The sequence below is a fragment of the Erinaceus europaeus genome, chromosome 2 (genome assembly GCF_950295315.1).
Source record: "Erinaceus europaeus chromosome 2, mEriEur2.1, whole genome shotgun sequence".
Taxonomy (NCBI): domain Eukaryota; kingdom Metazoa; phylum Chordata; class Mammalia; order Eulipotyphla; family Erinaceidae; genus Erinaceus; species Erinaceus europaeus.
This window is the reverse complement of record NC_080163.1, coordinates 55,884,129-55,899,754: the sequence shown is the minus strand read 5'-3', so window position 1 is coordinate 55,899,754 and position 15,626 is coordinate 55,884,129. Positions and strand designations below refer to the sequence as shown.

The window sequence follows — 15,626 nt, the reverse complement described above, 5'->3', positions numbered from 1 at the left end:
AGCCTCCAGTCCCCATGTGCAGCAGAAAGCTTCACAAGTAATAGGGCAGTGCTGTAGGTCTCTCTCTCTCTTCCTTTTAAAACCTCAAATACTTTTCAAATTTTTAAAAACATTTTATTTATTTTGCAAGGACAGAGAAAATGAATGGGGGGGGGGAGAGACCTGCTTCACCACCTGTGAAAATTTCCCCCTTCAAGTGGGGGTGGGGGTGGGGCTAGAATTTGGGTCCTTATGCACTGTAATGTGTGCTCTCAACCAGGTATACCATCACCTGGCCCCTCTCTCCCTCTCTATCTCTTCTTTCTTTATTGATTTCTCTCTGTCTTTATTAAATAAATCAAGAGAATGGGAAAAATGAACTTTTCAGTATGCATCTCTGTATTTTATCAGAGATTCAGTGATGCAGTTAGGGAGGGCCAGGGATGGTTTTCTAAGAGGAATGCCGAGAAGGAATCCCATGGTACAGAGGAGACTGTAGCATGGTGACTGTCTTTGATTTGTACACCAACTTATCTAGCTCAGTACTTAAAATAGAGTGGGAACTCAGAGTGTCACCAGAATCAGGTCAGCTTGTGCAAGAGTCAACTGACTTTCTAGAAAGCAACTCTATTCTATTTACTTGGAGGAATAGATTGTGATAATTATAATAACCATTTATTGAGCGGGTCTTATGTGCTTGGCCATAGCTTGACATATTTTCTATGTATTTAATCTTTATGAAAATCCAAAGAAATAGGCATCTCCAGCATATATGATGTATCCTCATGTGAGGACAGAGAGCTCAGGAGTATGTCTAGCAGAGACGGTGTCCACAGTCACTAGTCTACAATGAAGGTGTCATCTTCTGTGGTAGGAATCTCATAGCATAAGTGGTTTCTGTCTGTGACTACAACACAGAAATCCTGCTTCACTCTGAGGAAGACACATAACCTATTAGGAGATAAATGCTATATCCCATTCTTGTTGCCACTTCTGAGTCAGTTGACTCTGGCTCTCAGTTTTTCTTTTTATTATTTATTTGATAGGACAGAGAGAAATTGAGAGGGAGAAGGGAAATGGAGAGAGAGAGAGAGAGAGAGAGAGAGAAAGAGAGAGAGAGAGAGAAAGAAAGACACTTGCAGCATTGCTTCACCACATGTGAAGCAATGTAGGTAGCGGGGAGTAAAACCTAGGTCCTTGCGCTCGGTAATGTGTATATTCAACTAGGTGCATCACTGCCTGGCTCCTTGGCTATTAAGTTTTTATTAACACTGAAGACCTGAACTTGGGTCCTTGTGTATTGGGTCCAAGTGTGAACCTGATGGAATTCTCAGACTTGCAGTAGGAAGATGGGGTGTCTGAGCCCTGCTTTAGGGTTTGGACAGGTCACCTGCCACCAAAAAGGCCATCGTAGTATGCTCAAGATCAGGATTTTGGTTCAAAGCCAACTCCATCTTTTACATGGAAAGTAATGTCCAGATTAACATAAGTGACCTTAACTGCTGCTAGTGACTAAATAATTGCTCCAGATTCCTACACAGAGGAACTAACCCCCAATGCATTTAGAGGTAGGACCTGTAGGGAGGTGATTAAGGCTAACAGAGGTTGTAAGGGTGAAGTACTCATCCAATATGACAGGTGTCTTTTTTAATTTTAATTAAAAATTTTTTATTTGTTAAATGGAAATATTGGCAAGACCATAGGATAAGAGGTGTACAATTCCATACAATTCCCTCCACCAGAACTCCATATCCAATCCCCTCCTTTGATAGTTTTCCTATTCTTTATCCCTCTGGGAGTATGGACCTAGGATCATTATGGGGTGAAGAAGGTAGAAGGCCTGGTTTCTGTAATTGCTTCCCCACTGTACATGGGCATTGGCAGGTCAATTTATATTCCCAGCCAGGACAGGTATCTCTTTTTATTTTTAAAAAATATTTATTTATTTTCTTTTTGTTGCCCTTGTTGTTTTTATTGTTGTTGTAGTTATTATTGTTTTTGATGTCGTCATTGTTGGATAGGACAGAGAGAAATGGAGAGAGGAGGGGAAGATAAAGAGGGAGAGAGAAAGATAGACACCTGCAGACCTGCTTCACCGCCTGTGAAGCAACTCCCCTGCAGGTGGGGAGCTGGGGGCTTGAACTGGGATCCTTACGCTGGCCCTTGTGCTTTGGGCCATGTGCGCTTAAACCGCTGTGCTACCACCCAACTCCCCAGACAGGTGTCTTTTTAAGAAGAGAAAGAAACAGCTGCCAAGCAGTGGCATACCTGATCAAGTGAATACATTACAGTGTACAAGGATCCAGGTTCAAGCCCCCAGTCCCCAGCTGTAGGGGGGAAGCTTCAGGAATATAAAATGTTGCTGCAGGTTTCTATCTTCCCTTTCCTTATCAATTTCTCTCTGTCTCTACCCAAAATAAACTAATATAATATATATATATATATATTAAATTTATTAGAAAAGGAAGAGACTAGGGAGAGAAAAGGAGGCCGCGTGAGGACATAGTTAAAAGGCAGCCACGGGGGGGGGGGGGCAGTTATTTGGCTCTTGTTCTTTGCTGACATGACCTTTGAGGCAGGTGGCTCCTTTTTTTTAATGTCCACCCTTCTCTCCTCTTGATGACTATTTCTTAATTTGTTTATTCCAATAAACTTTATATAACCTTTAAAAAAGAAGGAGGATGAGGAAGAAAAGGAGGAAGAGGAGGAAGAAGACGAGGAGGAGGCGGCAAAAGCCAATGATTTAGCCTAGAAGAGAACTCTCACTGACCTGGTGGACACTCTGTTCTTGGATTTCTAGTCTCTTAAACTTCAAGAGATCAGTGTGGTTTAACTCAACCAGCCTGTGGTCCTTTGCTATGTCTACACTAAGTGAGCCTGTGTTCCTAGGAGGTAGGGACTGAGGGTAGCTAGCACCTCCTCAGATCCTCAGCCTCAGTGATTACTCCAAGCCCCATGAAAAAGCCATGTGTAGGGGCTGGTGCATGGTCAAAGCTGGGGAATTTCAGTTACTACTGTTAATGCTGAAGTCTGGTTTCTTCTTTGGCATCTTAGGCAGGACAATCCTGCTTCCTACATGGCAGGTTTGGAGATGAAATGAGACCTGTGCTACTGGCTACTTGGGACCTTCTCTGATATCAGAAGAGCACACCCACACTCTGCACACCGATAAAGGATCTCTGAGATTAATTCATTCATTCATTCATTTATTCTTTTTTGATCACTAGAGCCTTATTCAGGCACAATTTCACAACTTTTAGGTTGATTTTTCATTCCTTTTAATTAGAGAGAGAGAGAGAGAGATGGAATGAGAATGAACAGATAGGTAACCACAGTGAGCTTTCCTGGGTGCTTTGGTCACTACCATGTGATGCCAAGACTTGGACCCCAGACCACACAGATAGCAAGGCAGGCACCCTACCAGGTGAGCTACCCTACAATTCAGAAACGATTTTTGGTATTTCATATTTTAAGACAGTGCACAGATTTTGCATTCTGAACCATATACAACCACACTTGCTTTCCTTCATGGATGTTTGCAAAAGTTTATCGGGGAGGACAACTGACGATCTAGGATAGGCTTGTCTGTGTGTCCTGATCACACAACCACTTTGCTTGCAGTTTGCGAATGTCTTTGCAGGTCACACAAAAAAACCAAACCAAACCACAACAACAAAACACAACACATGTGAGGAGTTAGGCACTTTCTCAAAAAAAAAAAAAAGTCAACATTACAACTCATCAGCTTGGAGTATTAAAAAATTAACTCAATCTGTCAGTGAGCTCCTGCTGTAAGCCAGGTACTGTGTTAATAATGACTATACAGATAGATCTATCCCACCTAGCTTCTGGAAGTTTCCATCTGGGCAGGAGTGGTAGGCACTGAGTGGAGATCACAGATAAGAGTTGTGACACAGTCACTGTGACAATAGGTATGACTAGAGAGGCCAGAGTCAGAATGTTCTGGGTACTGATGTGTTTCCAGGAAGTATGGCTTTTGTAGGAGGCCTCTGAAGGAGGCATCTGTTACTAAGCACTTAAAGCTAAATGAAATATTGTCACTCTTGGTCTGCCTAAGTAGGGCATAGTCTTTCTTCTGCAATTCTGGGTGGGCCAGGTGTGGATTTTTGTACTGACTGGCACTGGACAACATGGTGGGGGTGAGGGGTGACACTCTTTAGATGTAGGATGTGAGAGACAGAGTTGATGTGGGAGGAACATTTAGAGGTGCCTCTTCTTTATCTGCTTTTCCTGTCTACCAGTGTGTCTAGTCTTTGCAAACTTGTTCAGGACTCAGGGAACAGGTCACAGCTTCACAGATGACAGCCTCAGCCACATAAGAGCCAGAGGGAAAAACTCATTTTCTGCCTGCCCTCCCTAGCCTGGAAAGGAGAGAATGTCGGCAGTATTGGGGATAGGAGAGGTGAGAAGGCTGTCCCCAGTACCCAGTTTCACGATGTGAAAATCAGTGATCCTGTACAGACAGGCCCTCTGAATTCACCAAGCCTGGCTCTTCCTGGGGTACAGGGGTGGTGATAGACACACGCCCTCCCCCACCCCCACTCACTTCACCTATGCCCTTAGTACCTTCTTAGGACCACACTGCCCTTGGGGGCCTGAGCAAACAGGCAGATGGATGAAAGGTGTGAGGTTATTTATTGTTAGGGCAAAGAGGCCTAGTCCACTAATAATAATATGAGTAACAAGTATCATACTGTTTCTCATGTCAGCCCCCCCCCCCACTCCAGTTTTCCAAGAGCCTTCACACCTGTCATTTCTTTGACCCATCCCCACCTAGGTTCTGGGCTAGGACAATGTGCACTCCTATTCTCAGCTTTGTATGTCGTCCCCCCCCCCCCAGCAGGCCACTCCCCCCATTTTCTTTTATGTGTGATTAATAGCTACAAAATTGTAAGACTACAGCTATAGTTCTGTTCTACACTACACCCACATCCAAAGTTCCCTGTCCCCACTCTTTTACTGCCCAAAAGTTCTCACAACTCTTAGAAATAGTCTGCTTGCCAAACAGACCACTTCTAGGGATTTACTGAAGCTCAGTCCTCCCTACCACTACTACACCCCCCAGGACAACCCCCTTTTCTCCTGACTCTTCCTGTCCCTGCCAGCCCCCACCTGTGAACCCTCTATCAAACTCTTAAATCCACGCCCCCCCCCAAAGGGAGTCTGAACAGGATGGCAGCTGGCTCAGTATCCAACCCAACTTTGTCACTAGCCCAAGAAGGGGAAGAGACTGGGCTCCCTCCCCACCTCACAGACACAGCAGAACTTCCAGCCAGGCACACAGTAGGAGCTTTACACGCTGGAGGTTGGGGAAGTGTAAGCTGTCAAGTTCACCCTCCCAGGGGTATGAGTGGCTCATTTTTCTCAAGAATCTGGTGTGTGTGTGTGTGTGTGTGTGTGTGTGTGTGTTCGGCAGGGTTTAAAAATTTTTTTTTTTTTATAAAGTTAAGCCTCAGTAGAAAAATGGTTTTTACCTGTAGAAGGTGACACTTAAGACTGGGGTTTAAGAGGCTAACCCCCACCCCCAGCAAGAGGCACCTGTACACACACGTCTGAGCCCCCGCCACGCGCGCTCCTTCGCAGCCCCGCCGCCCCGCGAGCTTTCTCCTTCACCTCCTCCTCCACCCAGGCCTCCCGGCCTCCGGGCTCTCCCTCCCCCGCGCCGCGCAGCAACAAGTGCGGGCGCGGCGGCGGCTCTTACCGCGGCCTCGGTCCATGGCGCCAGCGAGCCCCGGGGCGCGCACAGCAGGGCGCAGGGCGCAGCGCGCTGGGCTCCGGCGGGCGGGCGGGCGGGCGCGCACAGCAGCAGCCGGGTCCCCGAGAGCACACTCCGCGTCCCCTCCCCCCGCCCGGCAGGATGCGCCCCCGCCCCTCCAAGCCGCTCCCGGAATAGACCCGAGCGCGCCGCGCCCCTGGGCCGCCCGCCTGCGTCCCGGGTCCCGCACACGCCCGCGCGCCACGCCCGCTGGGGTCTGGGACCCACTGCGCGCGGTCAGTCGCTCCGCTCCCCCCACCACACACCCGAGCCCTCGCGGCCCACCCCAGCCCCGATCGAGGAGTGTAGGGCTTTGCTTGCATTCCTGTATTGACGGGGGTTTTGCTCTCGCACCTCCCAACCACTTCAGCTAGGACGGGCTTTCTTCTTCGGATGGAAGCCAAAACTCTTTTATCTCACTGCAACCACCCCTTTCCCGGATTTGGGTCTCTCTCTTCTTAATTCCATTTGCCTCTTGGCGCCAGACAGCAGAAGGCGCGCTAGGCTGGTGCAGTGTCAAGAAAGGGTAGAAAAAAAAAGGGGGGGGGGGGATGACATCGTAATAGCAAGCAATGCTGGCTCTTCGACATAGAATTTAGGAAAAGGAGAAGTAAGACTGCTAAAAAGGAGCAGTAGCTTGGGATACTTCCAGCTTTGTGAAGACATGCCAAGAGGATCGCTGTGATAAAAACAGTGGAAATGAAATGAACATTGTGAGCACACAAAAGATATGCAACGTTTGTACACTTTCCCCGAAGTGGGTGCAGAACGCAGAGTAAATGTTGCTGAAGTGCTGTGGCCCAAGCGTGGGATATAAACTCACAGTTGATGAAGAAGTCAGCTTTCTCCATCTTACTGGTATACCTCTGAAAATAGGTCTATTTGTAAACAATACGAATGTCCACCTCTAAGATCATTTTAATAAAATGAAGTCCAGGTCTGATTGTCCTTCTAGCTGCTTCTCTTCATGGAGATGTGCCAGGACACAGTTTTGACTAGGCCACCCCTTTACTGAGAGAATTGAGGTGCATGGAATACCTTGTGCAGAGATATAGAAGCAAAACAGGGTGGGGTGGGGGCTGGGGTGGTCCTTTCTGCATTTCCCGGAATTGGGAGGTATTTCCCTAATTGCTTTTAGGAATTGACATTTATGTTGTCTTGGTAAAATTGCCTGGATAATTTATTTAGTATATTTGTGTGTGGTCAGTCAGAGGAAATGTGGTATACTGAAAAGAGAGGGAGAGGGAGGAGGAGGGAGAGGGAGAGGGAGAGAGAAAGGGAGGTCTGAGTGTGGAAACTTGTGTATTTGTCTTGCTCTGCTACTTACTATACATGGAACATACCACCTATGGGGGTTGCTTGCTCAACTATAGCTGGAAAACCTCACACTGACCTCACAGGCTATTGGGAGGGCAAATGGAATGATGACACAAGTCCACTTTACAAACCATAAAGAGCCATCAAGATATGAGCCACTATTATTTTCCAAGTTCCTCTTTGTTCCTGCCCACTTTTCCAGCTTGAAAAGGTCATATTAAATTCTAAAGCAGACAACCGACAATTTACAAACGGATTAAGTTCCAGAAGTTCGTTGTATGAACTCTGACACACTTAGAAACAAGGCTATCGCTTGTACTTAAGTTCCCGGGTTAGTCCATTAATACTTTGAAAAACATAACCCTTCATTTGAAATATGTATTTTTAAAAGTCTAAAACATAGCTATTGCAAAAAAGAGACAAAGGAGACTTTGGTAATGATTTTAGAGAGCTATTTCAAGGATTTTGGAGGCTGAAGGAATCAGAACAGAAAAATAAAAAGGACTGTCTGCACCTGTAGATTGGAGTAAGTTAATTGTGGTTTGTGCACTGTTCTAAGGACTAGCAAAAACAAACTGGGTGGTGGCACACCTGGTACAGTGCGCATATAACAATGCAAAGAACCAGGTTCAAGCCCCCACTCTCCACTTGAAGGGGGAAAGCTTCACAAGTAATGAAGCAGGTCTGCAGGTGTCTCTTTGTCTTCTTCTCTATCTCCCCCTTCCCTTTCAATATCGGGATGTCTCTATTAAATGAAGATAATTTTTAAAAAAAGTTTAAGAAAAACAAACTTGAGGGGGCCAGGTGGTACGCAGCGGGTTAAGCGCAGGTGGCGCAAGGACTGGCGGAACGTTCCGATCCCGGACTTTCAGGGGGGTCACTCTACACAAGTGGTGAAGCAGGTCCTCAGGTGTCTATCTTTCTCTCCCCATGTCTGTCTTCCCCTCCGCTCTCCATTTCTCTCTGTCCTATCCAACAACGACACAATGACAGCAACAACAACAACAATAACAACAATGGCAACAAAAGGGAAAAATGGCTTGCAGGAGCAGTGGATTCGTAGTGCAGGCAATAACCCTGGAGACAAAATAAATAAATAAAGCAGAAAAAAAAAGAAAAAGAGAAAAACCTGATTCCTTGTTTTAAAAAGTGGGGGCGGGCTTAAATGATAGCCATGATGTCCACTAGGTGGCACTGTTGACTCAGGTGACTGCAGCTTGGTTGCTGTGAGGAAAAAAGAATGAAGATACAAAACAATTAATTTATTTATTTTACTCATTTATTTATTTTTTAGACAAAAAGAATGAAAGAGACTGTAGCACTGAATCTTACTTCATTGCAGTGGAGACAGGGTTTTAACATGAGTTGTGCACACGGCAAAGCAGCGCTATCCAAGTGAGCTATTTTGCCAGCCCTGTGCTATTTGTTTTAAACAAGGGCTGACTATAGATACCTTTTTCTTTATATTTTTCTTTAATGAGGTCTACTATCAAATGGTTACAATAAAGTGTCTTAATATAGTTACCATAAAGACTACCCTCAGTTTTCAGCAGTTTACTTTTATTTAAGCCACTTAGTCCCTGAGAGGTTCTGTGTGGACCAGGCTGGGTGGAAGGTGGGTGGGTGAAGGCTGGAAAAGCACTGGGATGAGGATGAAGATGAGGAAGGAGGGCTGAAGCCTTGACTTTCCCACCCTTTTTCTGTTTCCCTGTAGAAGTACAACTCTCTGGAAGAATTTTATTTATTTTATATTCACTCTGAGTTTTTTTTTTTTATTTACTTGTTTATTAATGAGAGAGAACCAGAACATCACTCTGGCATTTGTACTAACTAGGACTGAAGTTAGGATCATGAACCCAATGTTTTATGCACTGAGCCACCTCCTGGATAACTTATTTGTTTTTTTTTTAGATAGAAATAGAGGAGGAAAGAGGGAGGAAGTAAAGGGGAGAGAAAGAGAAGGAGGAGGAGGAGGAGGAGGAGGAAAAAAGAATCAGAAAAAGAAGGAGAAGGAGGAGGAGGAGAAGAAAAAGAAGAAGGAGAAGGAGAAGAAGGAGAAGGAGGAGGAGAAGGAGAAGGAGAAGAAGAAGAAGAAGAAGAAGAAGAAGAAGAAGAGGAAGAAGAAGAAGAAGAAGAAGAAGAAGAAGAAGAAGAAGAAGAAGAAGAAGAAGAAGAAGAAGGAGCTCCTATAGCACTAAAACTTCTGTCAGTGTGGTGGGGGCTGGGCTTGAAGCTAGGTAGTGCACAGGGCAAAGCCACTCACTATCCAAGTAAGCTATTTCACCAGTACTCTAGGAATAATTTTTAGGATTTGCCTCATGCCTCCCCTTTCCTTCTTACACAAAACTAAGCTTTCCAGGTTTGCCTGGCTTTTGTCTGAATTGATGCATGGCCAGTTCTAGTCCTGTACAAAGATATCACATTTTCTCCCTGGTATAGTGAACAATACCAGGAAGAAAGCCTTCAACTCCTTTAGACTTTAGTCTTGTGAAAACAAATGCTATCCCTGGTCTCAATTGTAGCTTATCAGGTAGAACTGGGGCAGCCCTGGGAAAGAGAGATTTGGGGACTAAAAGGTCTTTGTACTAATGAGGGAAACATATTGCTGCCCGTCTCTTTGCCTCCACATCTGCTGAGTGACATTTCCACATCTCAGTCATTTTCCCCTAAAAATATGTGACATGTATGTCCCCTTACCCTCAGTATAAGTCTCACTTCTGTATTTGGGTTGCCTTGTAGACTTGGTTCAGCCCATCATTGCTCAGAGTAGACCTGCAGCAATTTCAGGGCACCATGGGAGAGTAAGAAAAAAAAACAAAACAGATTCACAACAGGGAAGGTGGTGCACTGGATGTGTGTTGGCTTCTTAGGTGTGCCAGAGCGCTTCTCTTGTTCTTTCTTTATCACTCTCTTGTTAATGAATAAATATATTTTTTTGCTTCCAGGTTTATTACTGGAGCTCCGTGCCTGCACTACAAATCCACTGCTCCTAGAAGCCATTTTCCTCCATTTTATTGCCCTTGTTGTCATTATTATTGTGAGGTTGAAGAAAAGCACCGAATATTGAGAGCAGCTGTTGACACGAAGCCAATTGTTCCTTGTTCCTTGTGGATATTTTCACCTGTGCCCACCTTGTGATAACTATAAAAAGGTGGGACAAGAAGTGATCGGGGTCGCAGACTCTCCCTTTGCTTGTAAGGGTGTCCGCAGCCTAAGCTCAAGCTTCCTAATAAAGGCTCTTGCTATTGCATGTGATTCTGGTCTTCTTTGCGTGAGATCGGGACTCAAACTTCTGGGCATAACAATTATTACTGTTGTCATTGCTGTTATTTTTGAATAGGACAGAGAGAAATTGAGAGAGGAGGGGAGACAGAGAGAAAGGGAGAGAAAGATAGACAACTGCAGACTTGCTTCACCATTTGTGAGGCGACCCCCTGCAGGTGAGGAGCTGGGGGCTCAACTGGGATCCTTAACTCAGGTCCTTGTGCTTTGCGCCATGCACACTTAACCAGCTGCATTACTGCCTGACCCCCAAATAATTTTTTTAAAAGGAAAATAGGAGATATGGATTAAGACCTGGGCTCTTGAATAGATTCTCACCTCAAACCTCAGCTCTTCTGTTTGGTTGTCAGTGTGGATTTTCCTACTTCATTTTTGCCATCTCAGTATTTGTCCCCCACATCCACCAGCTCCATATTGTGAGCTCTTTGTGGTTATGCTCATTTATTACTAGGACCTCAGAGCCTCATGCAGTGCCTGGTGAAAAGTGCTGTGGTAGGGCACCAAAGTAAAAACCCTGTGGTGAGTGGGAGGGTGGTCATGCGGCTTCCTGGGCCGGTGGGTGTTGGGGGGGGGTTGTGGTGGGGGTGGGGGTGTGGGATGGGACACAATCTTTTGGTGATGGGAATGGTGTTTATGTACATACCTATTAAATTGTAGCAATATAAACCACTATTTAATTAATATGAGAGGGGGAAAAATTGATTGTATGTCTAACAAAGGGACTTTTCAAAGCTAACCCAATTACCAGATAATGTGATAGTAACCGTAACTATCCATTGTCTTCTCGAACCCTAAGACAGCAGGAACCTCACATCTCCACTATGGAGCCTAAACTTCCCCCAGTCCTGGGACCCTAGAGTAGGGCCCACTTTCCCGTATGCTTCTTCCAATTCTTATCAAATAATACTGCATCCGATATCTGATATATCTGATATTATGTCATATGATATCAGATATGATATGATAGCATATCATATGCATATCAGATATGCATATCATATCTGATTGCAACCTAATCAACGCAACGAGTGCCACCCCAGCATGCTTCACTTCAGACTGTGTCCAGAGACTTCAGGTGTGGAATGACAACCCTTCAGCTTCATCACTTGGGTGAGACCTTTCCTTTCATAGTATTCTCTAATTCCATCCCAGGTGGTTCATTTCCTAACAAAGTCCCAAAACCTAGATATAGACCAGGTTCCAGGAGATAGAGCATATGTTCACAGGTATCCATAAACTAGGGCAAATATTTACCTGAAAGCAGTAGTACACTAGAGTTTGCAGTGAGTACCTCCCTAACACTTCCTCTCCACTATTCCATCCTTTGGGTCCATGATTCTTCAACAATTTGTTTGGCTTTGTATGTTAACTCTCTTTTCAGCCACCAGGTTCCAGATGTCATCAGAATGCCAGCTAGGCTTCCCTGGATTGAAGACCCCACCAATGCGTCCTGGAGCTCCACTTCCCCAGAGACTCACCCTACTAGGGAAAAAGAGAGGCGGACTGGGAGTATGGACTGACCAGTCAACGTCCATGTTCAGCGGGGAAGCAATTACAGAAGCCAGACCTCCCACCTTCTGCAACCCACAATGACCCTGGGTCCATACTCCTAGAGGGATAGAGAATGGGAAAGCTATTGGGGAGGGGATGGCATATGGAGATTGGGTGGCGGGAATCGTGTGGAGTTGTATTCCCCCCCATCCTATGATTTTTGTTAATGTCTCCTTTCCTAAATAAATAAATAAATAAAAAGAAAAGTGTTGTGGACTTAGGAGGCCAGGCAGTAGTGTACCTGGTTAAGTGCACATATTACAAGTGTTGTGGATTCATAAGAAGACTGTGGGCTGGGCAGTGCATCAGACTTGCATGCCTGAGACCCCAGAAGTTACAGGCTCAATTCATGGCACTACTATATGCTACAGCTAAGTGGTGCTCTGGTCTATTTTTTACCTATCAAAATAAATAAATAAATAAATAAATAAATAAGTAAGTAAATAACCAAAGTGGGCAGACTGGTGGCTCACCCAGTAGATCTCCAGACCACCACACGGGAGCACCTGCACGGGGGGAAGCTTCACATGTGGTGGAGCAGTGTTGCAATGTCTCTCCTCTTTCTGCCTCTTGCTCCGTCCCTATGTCTCTCATCCTCTATCTTGAGGAAAGAAAATATGGCCACTGGGAGCAGTGGACTCATATAGTCACTGAGCCTCCAATGATAACGCTGGTGACAAATACATCTTAAGACACTGAAACAAATGGCAACAGCCATGAGCCAGTTTTCATCAATGTATGTCTCTTGGGGGCTGGAGGAGGCATTTATCTTTGGGATTGCTTGCAGCTCAGTTATTTGCAGAAATAAATGAGATTTCCGTAAAGTGCTCTGCAAGAAGTCCTCCAACTTCCCCAAGACAATGTAGACCTGCAGCCCAGCCTCCTGGGGGTTCTCTTTGGCCTAGGGCCCCTCTACCCAGCTCTTTTTGTGCAGGCAGAGCCCCAGAGTCTCCTTATTCCAGCATCTACTTAGTGCCGCTCATGGCATGAAAACCTCTCTTGTTCCACTCAGCACAATGCCGCCATTATAACCCTAACTGGGGAAGCGGCACAAGCTTGCTGGTCTACCGAGAGCCCCGGAAAACAGATAGAGATCTGAGAGGAGAAAGAGCTTCAAGGATGCAAGGAAGGCCTCCTTCTGCATTTTCAGGTTTTTGTTCTAAGACCTGAGGTCCTTACCTGCACACAGGCATCAATGGCTCAGCATCAATGGCCTACTGAACCCACTGGGTTCTGGTTGTGTTTGGAAAAAAAAAGGTTTTTTTTTCCCCCACCAGTTATTTCTAGGATAGAGTGCCTGCCCAACTCCGCTGCTCCTGGTGGCCTTCCTTCCCTGCTCCTCTTCTCTCCTCTCCTCTCCTCTCCTCTCCTCTCCTCTCCTCTCCTCTCCTCTCCTCTCCTCTCCTCTCCTCTCCTCTCCTCCCCTCCCCTCCCCTTCCCTCTCCTCTCCTCCCCCCTCTTCTCTCCTCTCCTCCCCCCTCTTCTCTCCTCTCCTCCCCCCTCTTCTCTCCTCTCCTCCCCACTACCTCCCCTCCCCTCCCCTCTCCTCTCCTCTCTTCTTGCCTCTCTTCTCTCTTTCCTTCTTCCCTTCTTCCCCTTTCTCTCTCTCTCTCTCTCTTTCTTTCTTTCTTTCTCTTTCTTCCCTTTCTATAGAGACAGAAATAGGGAAGTAAAGAGGGAAGAGAGGGAGGGGAAGAGAAAGAGAGATACCTACAGCATTGCTTCACTGTTTGTGTAACTTCCCTGTTGCAGGTAGATGGGGGTTTGAACCCAAGTCCTAGCATGGTAAAGTGTGAACTCTTAACAGGTGAGCTGTGAGCCATGGTCAGGCCCCAGATGTTGGTTTTTTAATGCCCAAACACTGCATGAAGCCTATCCTCTCCTTAATAGGCCCTTCCTTAAAAAGAAAAAAAGCTTATTCTTGACTTGTTAGTTAGATTCACGAACTGAAGCACTCACAAACCCAATAGGTCTCTCTCTCTCTCTCTCTCTCTCTCTCTCTCTGAGTGTGTGTGTGTGTGTTTGGAGAGAAAGAGAGAGAGAGAGCTAGAACTGGCCATGGAAGAGTGAGGGTAATGGCCAAAGAGGGTACTATCTGACAGGCTAGCAGCCAATAACCCACATAAGTGGCCAGATGTTCAGATTTTTAGGGAAAAACCCAGGAATGCAAATTTTAGTGTAAACTCTCTTTTGATTCCAGCATGTTGGTGACTAACTCTGATAGTTTTAAAGCACTGTATGAGCCAGTCAAAATATACCCTATGGGTTTTATCTGGGCAACAAGCTACCTATTGTGTGGAAACTTGAGGGAAATTGTGGATCCATGGATACTTCCCAGGGAGGGAATGTACCCAGCTCTGTGTGTCCCCTCCACCCTCCAGGCCTGAGGTGATTCCCAATCACTCAGAGGGCAGTTTGCAATAAGCCTCTTCTGAAAAGCCACACTGTGAACTCCATCCTGCCTCCAGGCTGCAGGTGGACAGGCAGCAGAAGCCTCAGGTGAATTTTTTGAATGTGAAGTAAGAATAAGTTGCAAACTGAGAGGAATTAGAGTGAGTCACTGGCCTGGTCCTTTCATTTGTTAGATGTGGACACTGAGGTCAAGAGAAAACAAAAACTATTTTGCCTGATATGCTATAAGATCTTAGAGGCGGGGGGGTTGGAGGTGGCTCTTTTGACCATACAGGAGGACCTGGGTTTGAGCCTCCAGCACCATATAGGAGCACATGTATGGAGGAAGTTTCATGGGTGGTGTAGTAACACCCTGGTGTCTCTCCTCCTTTCTCTGCTTTTCACCCTTTATATTAAAAAAAAAAAAGATTCATGTGGACAGGGTGTGGTGTATATTGCTTCAAACTGAAGGACTTTGGAGAAGGAGGGGAAGGGAGGAGAGTGGGGAGGGGTTAGGTGTTCTGGTGCAGGATGGTGGGAAAGAACTTAAGTTGCAGACTCCTATTATGGGGAGATGAGAAATTGTATCCATGTGTCAACATCAATACTGTAACCCATTAATACCAATCCCCAACATAATGGAAATAAAAGATTTACTAGGAGCAGTGGAATCATACAGGCACAGAGCTCCATTGATAACTTTGGTGGCAAACAACACAAAACAAAAGTAGCAGCAGCAGCAACAACAACAACAGCAAAAAAGAAAATCAAATCTAGAGGCATCTGCACTTCACTCCTTCCACCCCACAAGTGCCACTCTCTTTATCTGGTGACACTGAGGACACCTTGAACTTGATGCCACCCAAGAACATGACCGTCCAACACTCTGGACCTCACGTTCACAGGAGGCTTGGTGCCATCCGGGCACACAGGGCACCCTCTCCAGGCAGTAAGTAGGTATTTGTTGGGGGGACTGGGCGAAGGTCACTGCATGGACTCCAAGATGAGCCTTAGTTAAAGTTCAGGTCCAAGTTCTGCCATAAGCAGCTGTGAAACCTCACAAGGGTTACTGGACAAAACCTGCAAAGTGAGGCTGGAAGGTGTAACCAGAGGACTAAATGAGATACATAAAGCAACTGGTTAGTCATTATTCAAGTCTCTGAAGCCCTAGACACACACCCAGGCTGCCCTCTGCAGGGAGCTTCATGGAAACCAAACCACTGGAAGGAGCCTCAACTCCACCCACTGCTTCCTGCCCTGCCAGAACACTTGATGTTTCCAGTATATCAGCACTCCTGACCTTTGTACTCCTCCCTATACTCCAGCTTCC

The 15,626-nt window shown here is 45.8% G+C and overlaps 1 protein-coding gene across 3 annotated transcripts in view; it reads right to left on the bottom strand.

The window, feature by feature from the left end:
- The window catches only part of AFAP1L1 (actin filament associated protein 1 like 1), a 100,586-nt gene extending 94,594 nt beyond the window's left edge, over nucleotides 1-5,992 (bottom strand). For all 3 annotated transcript variants that reach the window (XM_007516439.2, XM_060180776.1, XM_060180784.1), the window contains exon 1: nucleotides 5,702-5,992. In XM_007516439.2, coding sequence (XP_007516501.2) covers nucleotides 5,702-5,717 — 16 coding nt within the window. In that variant the 5' untranslated portion in view covers nucleotides 5,718-5,992. The remainder of the gene's footprint in view (nucleotides 1-5,701) is intronic.
- Nucleotides 5,993-15,626: the final 9,634 nt, after the last annotated feature.